The 19,668-nt window shown below is 43.8% G+C and overlaps 1 protein-coding gene across 1 annotated transcript in view; it reads left to right on the top strand.

Annotated features, from left to right (window-relative positions):
* The window catches only part of LOC139544466 (collagen alpha-1(XXVII) chain B-like), a 205,405-nt gene that overhangs the window by 2,167 nt on the left and 183,570 nt on the right, over positions 1–19,668 (top strand). The window contains exons 2-3 of the mRNA XM_071351593.1: positions 3,409–3,479; positions 16,374–17,833. Of these exons, the coding sequence (XP_071207694.1) occupies positions 3,409–3,479; positions 16,374–17,833 (1,531 nt within the window). The remainder of the gene's footprint in view (positions 1–3,408; positions 3,480–16,373; positions 17,834–19,668) is intronic.

Below are 19,668 nucleotides of genomic sequence, written 5' to 3'. Positions count from 1 at the left end.
CTAGGTTTTCAAAGTGATATATCATAACAATATGAATAAATGTATAATGAAACTACACCACCTTGTTTCACTGGTGTCTACAGTGGCTTTGTTGTTCAACTGATGACAATAAACAGCGTAACCTATTTAGCTAACAATATTGGCAAAAAAAAGAAATCAGGATATTCTCAAAGTTCAATCAAATGTGTATATGTGTTGAGACCAGATGGATAGCGCTCTGACAGAGAGAGAGAGAGAGAGAGAGAAATACATATAGAAAGAGAGAAATACAGATTGGGAAAAAAGAGACAAAGAGAGGACAGAGATAGATGGTGGAGGTAATAAAGGACTGAGAGTGTGAGGATAGGGACAGAGGTCAGTGGAACCACTAAGGTTGAAGGCATGCAGAAAAGTAGAGGAAGAGGAGCCCTACACACTGACTACAAAATGAGAAACAGCTTTAGTATAATGCCATTTTTAAGTCAGACAGGCTGCCTGGTATATTGATTGTAATGGTCACTCAGAAGCTCCAGGCATCATTGAGGTGTCAACATCTGAACAGTTGGGCGCTTTGGCATGACTCAAGGATGTCAAAGGGGGCAATAAATAATAGACCATTTCCCGATTGTGCCCCCCACTGATTGGATTTGTGCATCTCTTACATAAGGGAAGATGTAGAGAGTTTGTCGTGTTGTTATTGTAAAAGAGAACTTGTTCTCAATGACTTACCTGATAAAAAAAAAAAAAAGGCAAAATCAAAACAAGTATGCCAAAGAATTTACATTTGACATTTTAGTCATTTAGCGCCACACTTATCCAGAGCAATTTACAGTTAGTACATTCATCTTAAGATAGCTAGGTAGGACAACCACATATCACAGGCATATACAGTAGAGAAATGTTTTCCTCAATATCGTAGCTATAAGTAGAGTCAAGAGCTGGGGGGAGGGTGATGACGAGGATTATTTAAGATACTGTTTGAACAGGTCGAGTTTCAGATGTTTTCGGAAGCTGGTTCCACCGTTGGGACAGGGTGGGAGGGCCAAGAGACCTGAGGTGGCAGAACGGAGTGCTCAGGTTGGGGTGTAGGGTTTGTGCATAGCCTGTAGGTAGGGAGGGGCAGTGTCTCTTGCTGTTCCGTCGGTAAGCACCATGGTCTTGTAGTGGAAGCGAGCTTCGACTGGAAGCCAGTGGAGTGTCATGAGAGAACTTGGGAAGGTTGAAAACCTCGCGGGCTGCAGCGTTCTGGATAAGTTGCAGGGGTTTGATGAAACAAGTGGGGAGCCCAAACAACAGCGAGTTTCAGTAGTCCAGACGGGAGAGGACAAGTGCCTGGATTAGGACCTGCACTACTTCCTGTGTGAGGTAGGGTTGTACTCTACCGATGTTGTAGAGAATGAACCTGCAGGAGCGGGTCACTGCTTTGATGTTTGCAGAAAACGACAGACTGTTGTCCAGGGTCACGCCAAGGTTCTTTTCACTCTGGGAGGGCGACACTGAGGAGTTGTCAACCAGGATGGAGAGGTCTTCGAGAGGGCAGGCCTTCCTACTCAACTATGTTGAGTGTTGTTTCCAAACAGTGGTGTTTCCAAACGAATAGAATCCGATTGCCCAGCAAACCCACATAGCCCAGACCTGCCACAGAGCCCGTCATACAAGCATCAGTATCTCCTCGAACCAAACCATCTTTAGGATACAGATTTTGCCAGCCCAGTAGGTAGACTTTAGTCGGTAAAAACAGTGCAACTGTAAAAATACTGTTAATTTCAAGCAAACTTAGTTGACTCAACATTACGTCTGGTTCACATACATGTAAACCGTCTGACAGAAGGAGACTCACTTCCAGCGGATCCCTGCCCAGCTGATAAGAGACAATCTGAGACCACAACCAGCTGCTTGTCGTGAGACACACACACACACACACACACACACACACACACACACACACACACACACACACACACACACACACACACACACACACACACACACACACACACACACACACACACACACACACACACTCCCAGACCTCTGAGACCACAACCAGCTGTTTAGAGTGGTGTCAGGTTGGTGATGATGGCACTCCGCTGCGTTACTTACTGTGAGGTCAGACAGTGGTTTCAGAACATTCTCTGGTTCTCCGGGTTGTTATTTGCTAAAGCAGTATGACTGTGTTCAGACTGGGGAAGGGGATGTTGGGAAATGGGAGTTGAGTCTCTGTCTATCTGCCTGCTAACCCCCACACACCCACAGCTGCTTTAGACATTTCCTCCAGTGTCTCTCGATGTCTTCCGATGGTAATAACCAAACAGTGACAGCTCCTTTCCTCCTGTTACAGGATCCCCTATTCACCCAAATCAAATCACATTTTATTGGTCTCATACACGTGGTTATCAGATGTTAATGTGAGTGTAGCGAAATGCTTGGTGCTTCTAGTTCCAACCATGCAGTAATATCTAACAAGTAATCTAACAGTTCCACAACAACTACCTTATACACACAAATCTAAAGGGGTGGAATAAGAATATGTACATATAAATATATGGATGAGCGATGACAGAGCGGCATAGGCAAGATGCAATAGATAAAACACAGTATATACATATGAGATGAGTAATGTAAGATATGTAAACATTATTAAAGTGACTAGTGATCCATTTATTAAGGTGGCCAATGATTTCGAGTTTGTATGTAGACAGCAGCCTCTCTGTGTTAGTGATGGCTGTTTAACAGTCTGATGGCCTTGAGATGGAAGCTGTTTTTCAGTCTCTCGGGCCCAGCTTTGATGCACCTATACTGACCTCGCCTTCTGGAGCAACTAGTCCACCTGTCATTCACTCACCTCACCCCTCTTGGGACACCAAACTGAAATAGAAAGACTGAAACAGGGAGGGACTACCTGGACCTATTAAGAAATGCTTATTGTAGCTTTCCATTGCTAAACGTTTTTGAAGGTTTTCCATTGCGTGGCCTAGTGAACACGATCCCTGTAGTGTGGTGAGAGGGACATGTTCACTGGATGCTGCTGCTGCTGGCTGTTAGAGACTTAGCTACCTTTAACGTGAAATAGTTCTGCAGAGAACTTTATTGCAATTCTTTATGATGATGATAATTATGATGGAGAGAGTTATTAAATGACCAACTGTGATTGGGTTGTTGTTTTGGGGGTATGTTCTGACCAAGATTTAAGCTTTTTATTTCACCTGACGTCACCATAATGCAGCAACACTCATAAGTCTTTCTCATGTCATGATCAACTACAATGATATAAAGTGAAGTATAGTGTCTCGTGAAAGGTACGTTTTTCAATATAATAAAAAATGCATTTTGGGCCTTAAGTTTTATAAGTTGTTTAGTGAGCCAACCTAGCTGTAACATTACTTGCTGTAGAGTGTTTCTAACCAGCCTCTCCTTTCTTCCTCACAGGAGAGTCCTATTGCTCTGTACAGTTTTATATTGTACTTGTTATCTGGGACTTGCACAAGTACACTCTGAAGGTAAGACATGACTTCCTTCTGGCATTAATTTATTTTATTTTCCACCCTGGTTTCACAGTGCCTGTTTAATAGCGGAAAAGCAGTACAACAGATTGGATTGGAGTTATATTGTGCTCATAGCACAAGCCTGTAAACATGCTGTATGGGATTTGGATGTTTCCATGGCAATGTGTGTAGAGCTCAAGCGGCTCATTAAGGTGCGATGGCTCTTGTTTGCGGCTTTCCAAAGACACAAATGAACACAATTGACACAGAATTGCAATAACTGCTCTGGTTCAAATTAACATTTAAAAAAAAAAAACTATTTTGGAGTAATGAGGCCCTGAACTCATCCATTATGTGGAATTGAACTAGAAGCGAAGAGGCATAGGCCATAGGGGCCAATTCCGACCCGAGTTAAAGGCGCACAAATGGAACATAATTCCCTTCTTCTGTACTTTTCTCTATGCGTATTAGGACCTTGAACTTAAGCGTGAGAATTGCCTGCTATTCACCCGCTATTTGTTCTGGGTGGAGATCTATGAACAGAAGGTGTGGTGGAAGTGTGTCTACAGATATGTCGTATTCAGACCATGACTTAATTCCATTACCTTTACGTGCGAGGAGACGGCGAATAAGGTCGTGTGAACATGCGGAAAAAGTGGAAAAAGCATCTACTTTATTTTTTCTAATAGAAATAACAGCATGCTCCATGCACTGTAATTTATAAATCAATAAGAGCTAGGTATATTAGTAATTCATTTGGAGAAGGGGATTGAGAAGGATCCCTAGAGATGATTGTGAAACCAGTCATATGGAAGGAAACGGAAAATCATGTATTGAGGCCCCCTTTCTACAGTTAAGTAGTCTATAAATAACTGTACCACTATTAATTGTGTGCCCTCATCATTTGCGTGGATGACATTTGGAGACGCAAGCTATAGGATTCTGTAGGGCTGAACCTGTTTATGCTCTTTTCTCCGTTATATTTTACATTTTGTATCATGTTAAATATTAGCCACTATTGGGAGCCACCGTCAGTAATACCCACATACATTTATAACTCTCACTGTAGTGTGCAAAAATTTGGGACATGTAGCCTATTTGAATCATTATGGAACCACACGTAGCAGGTTAAACATGGACCTTAGTGCACGGTTCACGACGACTGGACAGTTCCATGATTAGTGAGGATTAATGTAGATTTATAGGGCTATTGTTCAACCCTTTATTGTACACTTTTTTCCACCTTCCAATATTTAATGGATTGAACTTGATTATGGCAACTTTCCGGATGAATCAAACCACTGTAGGCTCTCCAAACCTGTTTTTTAAATGAATAATACATACTTTCCTTACCCCAAAATGTGCCTAAGTAATCTACAAAATCAGAGTATTTTTTTATCTACCAGTTAGTGTTTAATCGGAGATGAATATGCACATATTTAGTTGGCTTTCTTTTGTTGATCCCTATATTCTGAACCTGTTTTTTATGTATTCTAGTTTGTCGACAAAATTTGAGTTAAAGGTACACCGTTTTTAAAGGGATGGCTTAAGATACATTTACTGAAAACCCCATGAGAAAATCTGTTGGCCAGTAAGTTGGAGGGTTTTCAGCGGTTTAATTAAATGTATTGAGCGCGCACACCAAGCCTGCAAAGCCCGTTACGCACCTGCATAAGGTAAGTCTGAATACTAACTACTGAGAAGGGCGCAGGAAAGGCGTGCGTAGGAAAAGTGTACATTTCCTAAATTGGAGTCGGGCCCTATGGAGTTTGGCAGGGATACCAGAAAGGCTGTGAACACCAACCAGGTGCTAAACGCAAACTGTATGGCTGCGTCTCTGGCTCCCAATTCCCTATGGAGTGCATGTTTCTGTCTTAGAGCAGAGACACACCAATCAACCCAAACCAGTCGGTGGCAGTCCCATCGCCTGCAGTCCCCATGGTGTATTCCAGGGCCCACGTGCTGGGCGGTTGCGAGCGGGGGCTGATTTTTCCCATTGAACATATTATTATTATCATTATTTTTACGTTTATTTGAACAGGCGCAATATACAACAAAACATAAGTCTCAGTACACTTGATAAAATGTGTTGTACTAGATTTAGCCAACAGCTAATTTCCATCTGCAGTCCCCAGGCAGGTGAACATATAAACAAAAAAAACATTTACGAGCAGACAACATACAGATATCAAACATATTTAAAAGAAAAGAAAAGAATAGTACAAAAAACAGAGGGAGGGACATACAGATAAGTTTCCACACAGAAGTCAAGACATTGCACATAATAATTATCGGACACATTGTTATTGGACCTATGAGTTGTAAAAACACATAGTAAAAAAACAGTAATAAAAACAAACAGCAAAAAACAAAATCATAAGTGGCTACAAACCTGCTGTTCTTTTAACCACTGTTTTAACTTTTGGTGTAAAAGCAGTGGTGTAAAGTACTTAAGTATAAATACTTTAAAGTAATACTTAAGTCGTTTTTTGGGGTATCTGTACATTACTTTACTATTTATACTTCACTACGTTCCTAAAGAAAATAATATAATTTTTACTTTTACTGCGCCATTTTACCTGACACCCAAAAGTGCTAGTTACATTTTGAATGCTTAGCAGGACAGGAAATGATCTAATTCACACACTTATGAAGAGAACATCCCTGGTCATCCCTACTGCCTCTGATCTGGCAGACTCACTAAACACATGCCTAGTTTGTAAATTATGTCTGAGTGTTGGAGCCTGCCCCTGGCTAGCCATACATTTAAAAGAAAAAATTGGTGCGCTGGCACTTTGCTTCATAGAAGGAATTTGAAATTATTTATACTTTTACTTTTGATACTTAAGTATATTTTAGCAATTACATTTACTTTTGATACTTAAGTATATTTAGAACCAAATATTTCTAGACTTTTACTCAAGTAGTATTTTACTGGGGGAATTTTACTTTTGAGTAATTTTCTATTAAGGTATCTATACTTTTACTCAAGTATGACAATTGGGTACTTTTTCCACCACTGTGTAAAAGCACTGACATTAGCCACACATTTTTTAGTTTTCAGGAAGTTGGCTCCAGTGGTAAAAATGCAGATGGGCAAAAGCTGTTCTACACACTGGAACTCTACAGTTTCCATTAATTGCTCCCCTAGTGTGTGACCATATAGATAGTAAAGTAGTAGTAGTCACTTGACTTGTTGTGGAGCAAGTCCATGTACACGTTTAAAAGCAGATTGTGTTTCTTGAGAATTAAACAGTGGTGATAAGTAGTCGTTTTTTGATAAGAAAAAAAAAAAATCAATGCATGCTTGTACAGAGATTGCAATGGTTTCTTGTCGTTTTTCTTGTAATGCAATAAGACATGTGAGAAAAATATCATAGCATGCATATAAACCTTAGCAGCATTACTGTTAAGACAGTTTCTTATCTACATTTCACAGTATTGACCAACTTAGAAGTCAGTTTAGAGTCTAATACCACACCCATGTACTTATACTGAACAAAAATATTAAACACAACATGCAACAATTTCACCAATTTTAACGAGTTACAGTTCATATAAGGAAAATTGGTTAAATGAAATACAATCAATAGGCCCTAATCTATGGATTTCACATGACTGGGCAGGGGCGCAGCCTTGGGTGGGCCTGGGAGGGAGGGCATAGGCCTACCCACTTGGGAGCCAGGCCCATCCACTGGTGAGCCAGTTCCAGCCAATGAGAATGAGTTTTATCCCCAAAAAAGGGCTTTATTATAGACAGAAATACTTTTCAGTTGGACCTCCCGAGTGGCGCAGCGTTCTAAGGCACTGCATCGCAGTGCTTGAGGCATCACTACAGACCCGGGTTTGATCCCAGGCTTACATTTTTTAAATAAAATTACTACTCAGTTTCATCAGCTGTCTGGGTGGCTGGTCTCAGACCATCCCGCAGGTGAAGGATGTGGAGGTCCTGGGCTGGTGTGGTTTACACATGGTCTGCGGTTTTGAGGACAGTTGGACATACTGCCAAATTCTCTAAAAAGACGTTGGAGGTGGCTTATGGTAGAGAAATTAACATTGAATTCTCCGGCAATAGCTCTGCTGGACATTCCTGCAGTCAACATGCCAATTGCGCGCTCCCTTAAAAATTGTGGCATTGTGACAAAACTGCACATTTTAGAGTGGCCTTTTATTGTCCCCAGCACAAGTTGCACCTGTGTAATGATCATGCTGTTTAACCAGCTTCTTGATATGCCACACCTGTCAGATGGATGGGTTATCTTGGCTAAGGATAAATTATCACTAACAGGGATGTAAACAAATTTGTACACAAAATTTGAGATAAATAAGCTTTTTGTGTGTATGGAACATTTCTGCTCATGAAACATGGGACCAACACTTTACATGCTGCGTTTATATTTTTGTTCAGATACTATATATATATATATACGTATATAGTAATTATTACGTTTTTCTGCCTTAACAAATATGTCAGGAAAGGTGACATGCAATGGAGAAATACACTTTGCCTTCATAGCATATTGTCTAGTTATGCTATAACACAGCAAATAATGTTTTTTTGATAATTGCACTGTGATTTTATGTGATTTTTTTTTTTAAGTTTGAGGGTTTTATAAACAAAAAGAGTGTAATGGATCAATCTACGAAACTTCGAAGAGGGCCAGCCTACTTTCTGATACAGAATGCAGTGTTGTGTACTGAACCTATCGCCGTTAGTAAAGCGTAATGCGCTATGATAACCTGTGTCTAATTGCTTCAATACAGTGTTTAAAGATAAGCTTAAGAGTAAAGGCCCTTAGACGGACCTTTGTGGAACCCCCATTGTACAGTTGCCTGACAATGACACTTTCTGATTGACGCTAACACACTGTATTCTGTCAGATAAATATGAATGCATCAATTTCAAAGCATTGCTAGTTTAGAGAGTAGAATTCAGTGATTTTACAGTATCAACTGCTTTTTGCAAATCTAAAAACATCCTATCACTCCCCCTTTCATTTGAACCTTCTCCAAAAAATAGCTGTTCACTGACTCAGTAAAACGGTTAGCTCTGAAGCCAAATTGCATGGGGTGTAATAAGAAATGACTAGTATTCAAGTGATCAGTCAATTGCTCAGCAACTACCCTCTTTGCAGTCTTGGCAAAATTCTTATAGGTCTATAATTATTGACCATAAAATAATCTCCAGACTTGAATATGGGGGTAAGAACAGCTGACTTCCATTCTTTAGGGAAGATACTTTGGTTTATGGAAAAATTTATCAAATGTATAGTGAACAAAAATATAAATGCAACATGTCAAATGTTGGTCCCATGTTTCATGAGCTGGCTCCCAACTGTGCCCTCTCAGGCCCACCCATGATTGCGACCCTGCCCTGTCGTGTGAAATCCATAGATTAGGGCCTAATGAATTTATTCTATTGACTGATTTCCTTATATGAGCTGTAACTCAGTAAACTCGTTGACATTGTTGCGTGTTGCATTTTATATTTTTGTTCAGTATTTTATTGGTGATGTTAAAATACATTTTGTGTTTTAATTAAAAAACATGATCAAAACCATTATCTCTCGTGGACAGACTGCGTAAACATAAATGGTACCTTAGATCTGTCATGAAAATGAGCCACATTAGTTCCGGTGCTTTGGACAAATCACAATTTCAAATAAAATCAATAAAATCTAACTTTATTTGTCCCATGCGCCAAATACAAGTTTAGACCTTACCATGAATTGCTTACTTACAAGCCCTTAACCAACAGTGCAGTTCAAGAAGAGTTAAGAAAATATTTACCAAATAAACTAAAGTAAAAAGTAACACAATAAAATAACAACGAGGCTATATACAGGGGGTATTGGTACCGAGTCAGTGTGCGGAGGTACAAATGACCTCAACTAACCTGTACATGTAGTTAGGGGTGAAGAGACTATGCATAGATATTAAAGCGAGTATCAGCAGTGTACAAAACAAATGGGGGGGTGTCATTGTAAATAGTCCGGTGGCCATTTGATTAATTGTTAAACAGTCTTATGGCTTGGGGGTAGAAGTACTGCACGCTCCGGTACTGCTTGCCGTGCGGTAGCAGATAAAACAGTCTATGACTTGGGTGACTGGAGTCTCTGACAATTTTATGGGCTTTCCTCTGACAGCGCCTATTATAGCGCCTTACGATCAGATGCCGAGCAGTTGCCATACCAGGCGGTGATGCAACCGGTCAGGATGCTCTCGATGGTGCAGCTGTAGAACTGTTTGAGGATCTGGGAACCCATGCCAAATCTTTTCAGTATCCTGAGCGGGAAAAGGTTTTGTCCCTCTTCACGACTGTCTTTTTGTGTTTGGACCATAATAGTTCGTTAGTGATGTGGACAGTAAGGAACTGGAAACTCTCGACCCGCTCCACTAAAGCCCTGTCGATGTTAATGGGGGCCCGTTCGGCCCGCCGTTTCCTGTAGTCTACGATCAACTCCTTTGTCTTGCTCACATTGAGGGATAAGTTGTTGTCCTGGTACCACACTGACAGTTCTCTGAACTCCTCCCTATAGGCTGTGTCATCGTTGTCGGTGATCAGGCCTACCACTGTTGTGTCGTCAGCAAACTTAATGATGGAGTTGGAGTTGTTTGGCCACGCAGTCGTAGGTGAACAGGGAGTACAGGAGGGGACTAAGTACACACCCCTGAGGGGCCCCAGTGTTGAGGATCAGCGTGGCAGACGTGTTGTTGCCTAACCTTACCACCTGGTGGCGGCCCATCAGTAAGTCCAGGATCCAGTTGCAGAGGGAGGTGTTTAGTCCCAGGGTCCTCAGCTTAGTTTCGAGCTTCGTGTGCACTATGGTGTTGAACACTGAGCTGTAGTCAATGAACAGCATTCTCACATAGGTGTTCCTTTTGTCCAGGTGGGAAAGGGCAGTGTGGAGTGTGATTGAGATTGCATCATATGTGGATCTATTTGGCGGTATGCGAATTGGAGTGGGTCTAGGGTATTCGGGAGGATGCTGTTGATGTGAGTCATGACCAGCCTTTCAAAGCACTTCATGGCTACCGACATGAGTGCTACGGGGTGGTAATAATTTAGTCAGGTTACCTTCGCTTCCTTGGGCACAGGGACTATGATGGTCTGCTTGAAACATGTAGGTGTCAGGACCCGGTGCGAGAAACAGTCACTAAATCGGCAGAACCCAGAAGATGAGGCAGACACAGCAGTACTAGAGATGGTGGTTTAATAAAAAATAGATATCTTCCAAAATACAAAGAAATCCACAAAGTGGTAAAAACAGCAAGGGAAAAACAAACCTTAAAAGACTAATCCAAAATACAAAAGAACAAAACCAGAGAACCTCTGGAAAATCCAACAAGAGAAAAATATATGTTCACAACAAGGCTTGGGCTGGGGCTGGGTGCTAACATACAAACACTGAGCAAGGAACTGAGGAACACACAGGGATTAAATACTAACAAGGGAACGACATACAGGTGCAAACAATAATTAGAGCAAGGGAAAAACAAAAGGTACAAAAAAGGTGCAATGGGGAAATCTAGTGACAAAAAACCAGAACAGTCCTGGCCAAAACCTGACAGTAGGTATTACAAACCCGGTCAGGAAGAGGTTGAAAATGTCAGTGAAGACACTTGCCAGTTGGTCCACGCATGCTTTGAGTACTTGTCCTGGTAATCCGTCTGGCCCCGCGGCTTTGTGAATGTTGCCCTGTTTTAACGTCTTGCTCACATCGGCTACCGAGAGCGTTATCACACAGTCATCCAGAACAGCTGGTGCTCTCATGCATGTTTCAGTGTTGCTTGCCTCAAAGCGAGCATAAAAGTAATTGAGCTCGTCTGGTATGCTCGCATCATTGGGCAGCTCGCGTCTGGGTTTCCCTTTTGTAGTCCGTAATAGTTTTCAAGCCCTGCCACATCTGACGAGCGTCAGAGCCAGTGTAGTAGGATTCAATCTTAATCCTGTATTGACGCTTTGCTTATTTGATGATTCATCTGAGGGCATAGCGGGATTTCTTATAAGGGTCTGGATTAGTGACCCGCTCCTTGAAAGCGGCAGCTCAAGCCTTTAGCTCGATGCGGATGTTTCCTGTAATCCATGGCTTCTGGTTGGGATATGTACGTACGGTCACTGTGGGGACAACGTCGTCGATGCACTTATTGATGAAGCCAAAGACTGAGGTGGTATACTCCTCAATGCCATTAAATGAATCCCAGAACATATTCCAGTCTGTGCTAGCAAAACAGTCCTATAGCGTAGCATCCACGTCATCTGACCACTTCCGTATCTCTGTGTGTGGTGTAAAGGTGGTGTAGAGTTTTTTTCCCCTCTGGTTGCAGATGTGACATCCTGGCCAAAATTTGGTTAAACTGATATAAGTTTGCCTGCATTAATAATAAATAAGGGCAACCATGGCATCCGTGACAGGGAGAAGCATACATTTTCAGATATTACACGTTTCTATTTTGACAGAAAGTTGTTTTCATTTCACGCTGAAGTGTACTGTTAGCTGGTTTGTTCACTAGCTAACGTTATGTGTATGATGTTATTATTTGTATCTCAGAGTCATTTGCTTTGATACTTATAGCCTAACGTTAGCTAGCTAACATTTAACCTGGTTGGTTAGCTACCTGCAGATTCATGCAGGGTAGTAATGTCATGAGTTGAGATTATAGTTCATTGTTTACCTAGCTAGCTAACTACATGTCTTAACTAAAGACTCCACTATCCAAGTAACCATTTCAATAGAATTTCACTGCGACAACTGTTGATAGACGTAGCTGGTAAATTCGCTCTGGCTATCTTCTCCGATTTCAGAGCACTCTCGTCTGAGTGTGCCAAAGCGCAGAATAACTGACAAATTTACGAACACTCAACATCCGTTGAATATTGCCAGTGTCAGTAAACGTTGGTAAAAAAGCGGAAATTTGTGCCAGTAGCACAGTTGCAGTCACCAGCGCTGTGGATAACATAAAACGAGCCTAACTAGCTCTGCTATGGCGATTTGGTCTTACAGTGGTTCCTCCTTTTAAAGTTGCGAGCTTACACCGCGGGACTTAGACAGCTTCATTGCTCCAGACCACCACAAGGGGGAGTTAGAGCACTTATTATGCATTTGGGTCCCAAGGTGTTTATATGACCAATCATATCGAGTGGTTCCAATGATGAATTTGACGTGAGCCACCGCTCCCTGGTGACTTTCTTCAGCAAAGATGACTGACAAAACATTACGGTGGAAACTAATTTAAGTAATTATAACGTCATAACGAGTCAAGCAAAAATGTACAATTGAGAGGAATATGGTAGTTAATGTAGAGACAAACGATTGTGCAGATTTTTTTGTTATAAAGTTAATTTACGAAAATCGCTATTTAGCAAGTTTTTTTTTCACTCATATATCCAATACCAGGTGTATCAAACTCCATTATTTGAATGATGCTGTGTCTGCATGTATGTATTACAATTATACACTTAAACACAACAGTGTTTACCACTTCTGCTCCTGGGACATCAATGATTACACATTGTAACTATGCAATAGATGGAACATGATTTAAGTAAAGGTTGATTTGTAATTCATATATACAGAATAAAAAACAGTACATCCTGCCAGCACACCCACAAGCGAGCCACTCAGGTGGAGAATGATGCGTGGAAGATAGCAGGAATGAGATGGGAGTAACAATCTAGGCTATTTGCTCTGAGACCGGCATAATAATGTAATGAAACAAGCAGGAAGCAGGTTTCGAACCCTCAACATTCTAGCCTGAAGTCGCGCATGCTATCGACTGTACCCAAATGTTTTAATTGGGGTTGGGGCCGATTGTGGCTAAAAACACTATCAATTGGAATCTTTAACATATGGAAAGGGGGAAAAGTATTATTATTTGTTTTTCACAAGCGTAGCAGGATGGGCTATTAGCTGAACAATAGACTATTCAACCTTTACTAAAGAATTGTCTAATAGCTGAGTTAGGAGTGAAACCCCCCTCCCCAAGTTGAGCTAATGTGAACCCCCCCCAACTTGCAACAAATCATTTGTATCTATATTTCCACATCTACCTACACACGTACAGTGGGGAGAACAAGTATTTGATACACTGCCGATTTTGCAGGTTTTCCTACTTACAAAGCATGTAGAGGTCTGTAATTTTTATCATAGGTACACTTCAACTGTGAGAGACGGAATCTAAAACAAAAATCCAGAAAATCACATTGTATGACTTTTAAGTAATTAATTTGCATTTTATTGCATGACATAAGTATTTGAACACCTACCAACCAGTAAGAATTCCGGCTCTCACAAACCTGTTAGTTTTTCTTTAAGAAGCCCTCCTGTTCTCCACTCATTACCTGTATTAACTGCACCTGTTTGAACTCGTTACCTGTATAAAAGACACCTGTCCACACACTCAATCAAACAGACTTCAACCTCTCCACAATGGCCAAGACCAGAGAGCTGTGTAAGGACATCAGGATAAAATTGTAGACCTGCACAAGGCTGGGATGGGCTACAGGACAATAGGCAAGCAGCTTGGTGAGAAGGCAACAACTGTTGGCGCAATTATTCGAAAATGGAAGAAGTTCAAGTTGACGGTCAATCACCCTCGGTCTGGGGCTCCATGCAAGATCTCACCTCGTGGGACATCAATGATCATGAGGAAGGTGAGGGATCAGCCCAGAACTACACGGCAGGACCTGGTCAATGACCTGAAGAGAGCTGGGACCACAGTCTCAAAGAAAACCATTAGTAACACACTACGCCGTCATGGATTAAAATCCTGCAGCGCACGCAAGGTCCCCCTGCTCAAGCCAGCACATGTCCAGGCCCGTCTGAAGTTTGCCAATGACCATCTGGATGATCCAGAGGAGGAATGGGAGAAGGTCATGTGGTCTGATGAGACAAAAATAGAGCTTTTTGGTCTAAACTCCCCTCGCGGTGTTTGGAGGAAGAAGAAGGATGAGTACAACCCCAAGAACACCATCCCAACCGTGAAGCATGGAGGTGGAAACATCATTCTTTGGGGATGCTTTTCTGCAAAGGGGACAGGATGACTGCACCGTATTGAGGGGAGGATGGATGGGGCCATGTATCGCGAGATCTTGGCCAACAACCTCCTTCCCTCAGTAAGAGCATTGAAGATGGGTCGTGGCTGGGTCTTCCAGCATGACAACGACCCGAAACACACAGCCAGGGCAACTAAGGAGTGGCTCCGTAAGAAGCATCTCAAGGTCCTGGAGTGGCCTAGCCAGTCTCCAGACCTGAACCCAATAGAAAATCTTTGGAGGGAGCTGAAAGTCCGTATTGCCCAGCGACAGCCCCAAAACCTGAAGGATCTGGAGAAGGTCTGTATAGAGGAGTGGGCCAAAATCCCTGCTGCAGTGTGTGCAAACCTGGTCAAGAACTACAGGAAACGTATGATCTCTGTAATTGCAAACAAAGGTTTCTGTACCAAATATTAAGTTCTGCTTTTCTGATGTATCAAATACTTATGTCATGCAATAAAATGCAAATTCATTACTTAAAAATCATACAATGTGATTTTCTGGATTTTTGTTTTAGATTCCGTCTCTCACAGTTGAAGTGTACCTATGATAAAAATTACAGACCTCTATATGCTTTGTAAGTAGGAAAACCTGCGAAATCGGCAGTGTATCAAATACTTGTTCTCCCCACTGTATCTACTTACACACGGTTAATGTTCTGATATATATATATATATATAACTCAGCAAAAAAAGAAACGTCCTCTCACTGTCAACTGCATTTATTTTCAGTAAACTTAACATGTGTAAATATTTGTATGAACGTAACAAGATTCAACTGAGACAAAGTTCCACAGACATGTGACTAACAGAAATTAAATAATGTGTCCCTGAACAAAGGGGGGGTCAAAATCAAAAGAAACAGTCCGTATCTGGTGTGGCCACCAGCTGCATTAATACCTGCAGTGCATCTCCTCCTCATGGACTGTGCCAAATTTGCCAGTTCTTGCTGTGAGATGTTACCCCACCCTTCCACCAAGGCACCTACAAGTTCCCGGACATTTCTGGGGGGAATGGCCCTAGCCCTCACCCTCCGATCCAACAGGTCCCAGACGTGCTCAATGGGATTGAGATCCGGGCTCTTCGCTGTCTTGCAGGAAATAAGGGTTTCTTTTTTTGCTGAGTTTAGTTTGTTGAGTGCAGTCATAGTGCCAGCATCGGTTTGTGGTGGTAAGTAGACAGCTACGAAAAATATAGATAAACTCTTGGTAAATAGTATGGTCTACTATTGAGATTTCCTTAATATTAGAGATTGCGCACCAGCTGTTGTTCAGAGACTCACACTCCCGCCCTTTAGTTGATGAGACGCTGCCATTCTGTTCTGTCGATGCATAGAAAAACAGCTAGATTTATATTAAGCATGTTCTCGTACAGCCACTACTCCGTGAAGCATAGGATATTACGGTCCCATTTATAAGACAGTCTCAAACAGATCCCGTCTAGTTTGTTCTCCAGTAATTGTACATTCGCCAATAGAACAGAGGGTAGAGGCATTTTATTTAATCGCCGCCGTAGTTTCATCAGGGTGCCCCCAAGTCGGCCTCTATATATTGCTTTTCCTCTTCCGGGTGTCTTGGATTAGGACCTGGTCTCAGGTCAGCGGTATGTTCTGCGCAGCTGAGTTATTGAAGTAGAATTCTTCCTCCAAATCAAGGTTAGTGATCACTGTTCTGAGGTCCAGAAGATCATTTCGGTCATAGGAAACGATGGCGGAAACATTATGTACAAAAACAGTTAAAATCAGCGCAAAAAAAACACAAAATAGTATAACTGGTCAGCAGCCCGTAAAACGGTTACTCCCAGTGCCATTCTTCCTTCAGTCTGTGTGCGTGTGCGTGGCCACTCTAATCATACACCTGTCCTGCTCTCTTGCAGATGTGGACATCCTCCAGAGGCTGGGGCTCAAGGGAGAGAAGACATCAAGCTCCATCCGTCCGGGGGTCATTCCGTTCCGATCGGGAGTCATCCTCACCCAGCAGGCACGTGTGGAGGCCCCTGCCCGCTCAGTCATACCACCGTCCTACTGGCCCAACCTGGCGCTGCTTCTGAGTGTGCGTTCCCACCGTGTCAACAACGCCTTCCTCTTCACCGTGCTCACCGGCCGCCGCCAGCTCCTGCTGGGCCTGCAGCTGGCCCCGGGGCAGCTTGTCCTCCACACAGGGCCCAATAGCGCCGTCCCACTCCACTACGACCTCCACGATGGCCAGTGGCACCACCTGGCTCTGGACATCCGTGACCAGAGGGTGACTCTGTACTCTGCCTGTGGGAAGCAGAGCGTTCACGCAGACTTGACTTCGGGCGACAGAGAAGGCCTGGACCCTGAGAGCTCCTTCCTGCTCGGGAAGATGGGCCAGGGCTCGGTGCAGTTCGAGGGTGCCATTTGCCAGTTTGACCTGATCCCCTCTTCCCAGGCAGCTCACAACTACTGCAGGTACATTAAGAAACAGTGCAGGGAGGGTGACACCTACAGGCCAAACATAGCGCCCCTCCTTCCCCTCTTAACCCGAGACCCCAACATCACGGCCAGCCTGGCTCCGCCAGCTCCCTCCGAGCTGAACAGGAAGCCCATGGTCATGAACCTAGCAAGGAGCGCCACTGCGGCTGCCTCTGCTGTTAGATATGTGGTGCCGGCCATCCTGCTAAAGCCCACCCCTAGGACCACTCCTTCTCCCCTGCCTGGTACTGTGATGCTACTCACGACACGGCCTGGGCTAGCCTTCCCGACCAAGGCTCAGAGCGAGACCATTACAGCACCACTCAGGAATGGAGTTGCCCCTCCCTCCTCCCCCAAAACCTACACCATCACTCAGAAATCCCCCAAGCCCACCCATATCAAGCCCGCCAATGTCAAGCCCACCCCTGTTAAGCCTGCCAATTTCAAGCCCACCCCTCCCAAGCCCATCCTAGCCAACCCCACCTCTCGCAGCAGCAGCCCCAAGAAGACCACCTTGGGGCTGGAGGCAAAGCAGAAACTCTCTGTCACTGCTGCGGCCAAGCCTACCAAGAAGAAGCCAGACTCTGCCCTTCTAGCCCAGGGGGCAGTCAGCCCCGGGCCAAAGAAACTACCACAGAAACCACAGTCTACAGCAGCCAAAAAGACAATAGCCCAGCCTAAAGTCACAGCCACCCGCCAATTCAAAGCCACCAATGCACCTGCCAATCCAAAGCTATCCAAAGCCACCAATGCACCTGTCACCCAACGGCCCACCAAACCCACCTATGCACCCTTTAACCTCCCCACCACGGGCTGGTGGCAGACGTACGATGTGGAGCCAACTCATTTTTCTCTACTATTGCCAGGACCTCAAGGGCGAAAGGGTGAACCAGGCCTTGCGGTAAGAGCCTCTTAATACTCTTTCCTACCGACTGGGGATGCATAAGAGATTGTATTTAGCGCACAAAGGCAGTGTACATATGTGTTTTCATGTGTGCGTGAGTGAGTATGTGCGAGGTGGAAGTGTGTGCCAGGTTGAGTTATTGAACTGGATTGGTGAAAGTGGCGCATATGTGAGCCCTCTCTTCCTCAACCTACCCCCTTCCCCTCTTACGCTCTCTCCCAGACTCTATTCCAGTCTGATTACAGACCTCTATCCCTCCAACCCGCCTCACTGTGAACAATCGAGGCTCAGTGACGTTCCGCTGAGGGAATATGGGGGAAACACAGACTCATCAAAGCTCTGCCAGCCCAGGTAGAGAAGGTTCCCCCCCTTTTCAGTGGAGAGGGGGAGGGCTGGGTCTGTGATCAGAGAACCTTCAGTGTATATATGACCAGATGTCTACAGTGGAAAGTGGGGGGAGAAAGGAGGATGACTGAAGACAAAAGAGAGAAAGAGAGACTGAGATGGAGAGAGAACATTATGGACGTGGTTCACAAAGTTTCTTTGTTCAAATGTCTCTTATTTTTCTCAGTTTGTCTTTACTGTCCTCTTCTGCTTTTCAAAACACAACAACATCAAATGTAAATCTATTGGTACGTACAGAGTACAAAGCATGTCAGTGTCCTTGTTTGAAGTGAAACGCTGCTAGGGTTTAGCTTTGGGGTAGTGGGGCAAGCTAGCTGGAGTCATAGTGCCACTGCAGGCTAAAGGTCACTGCAAGGTTCACTCCGTCGATCGACGTGCGTGCATGGGCGGAGCTGGATTTTTGGGGGCAGAATGCACTTTTGTCCACATCATTGTTGAGCTCCACCCAGAGTGGAGCAAGTCTGACTTGAGTAGTGTCTATCCACTAGGGGGAGCCAGAGTAGCTTACCAAGCAAAATTAGCCTTGTGTAGTGTATATCCACTAGGGGGAACCAGAGTATTTTACCAAGCAAGAGGAGCCTTGTGTAGTGGATATCCACTAGGGGGAGCCAGAGTAGCTTACTAAGCAAAATTAGCCTTGTGTAGTGTTTATCCACTAGGGGGAGCCAGAGTAGCTTACCAAGCATGATGAGCCTTGTGTAATGTATATCCACTAGGGGGAGCCAGAGTAGCTTACCAAGCAAGATGAGCCTTGTGTAGTGTATGTCCGCTAGGGGGAGCCAGAGTAGCTTACCAAGCATGATGAGCCTTGTGTAATGTATATCCACTAGGGGGATCCAGAGTAGCTTACCAAACAAGAGGAGCCTTGTGTAGTGTATATCCACTAGGGGGAACCAGAGTATTTTACCAAGCAAGAGGAGCCGTGTGTAGTGGATATCCACTAGGGGGAGCCAGAGTAGAGTTTTAGCCAGTTTTAGAGAACTCCTTTGGATTCCTTGCTGCAAGGATCCTGGGCCGAGCCCATGAGGTTGGTCCAGAAAAAGCTGAGACCATTGTGAAGGCATGCGTGGCCCTCCACAACTGCCTTTGCATCACAGACAACAGAGTCATCACAATGGGACACCCACCCCACGTTTGTTGACCACTCCACACCCATTGGGGACCTGTGACCAGGAGAGTGAAGGCAGGTGGTACAAGAGGACACCAGCTTCCTGGACCCAAGGAACATGACGGCAACCAGAGTTGCTATAGACGTGCCCAACAACCTCAAGGAGTACTTCCTCACACCAGCTGGTAGAGTGTCTTTCCAGGATGCTGCCATCACACGTGGCACCCTACAGTAAATATAGATATACAGAGGTAGATGGAGTGACAGGGCAGAGAGTGAAGGTGCGCCTTGGAGCGCTGGATGTTGGTGAGAAGACCAG

This window comes from Salvelinus alpinus, chromosome 18 (assembly GCF_045679555.1).
Source record: "Salvelinus alpinus chromosome 18, SLU_Salpinus.1, whole genome shotgun sequence".
Taxonomy (NCBI): domain Eukaryota; kingdom Metazoa; phylum Chordata; class Actinopteri; order Salmoniformes; family Salmonidae; genus Salvelinus; species Salvelinus alpinus.
The sequence above is the reverse complement of the archived record's forward strand: the minus strand, read 5'-3'. Positions and strand labels throughout refer to the sequence as shown.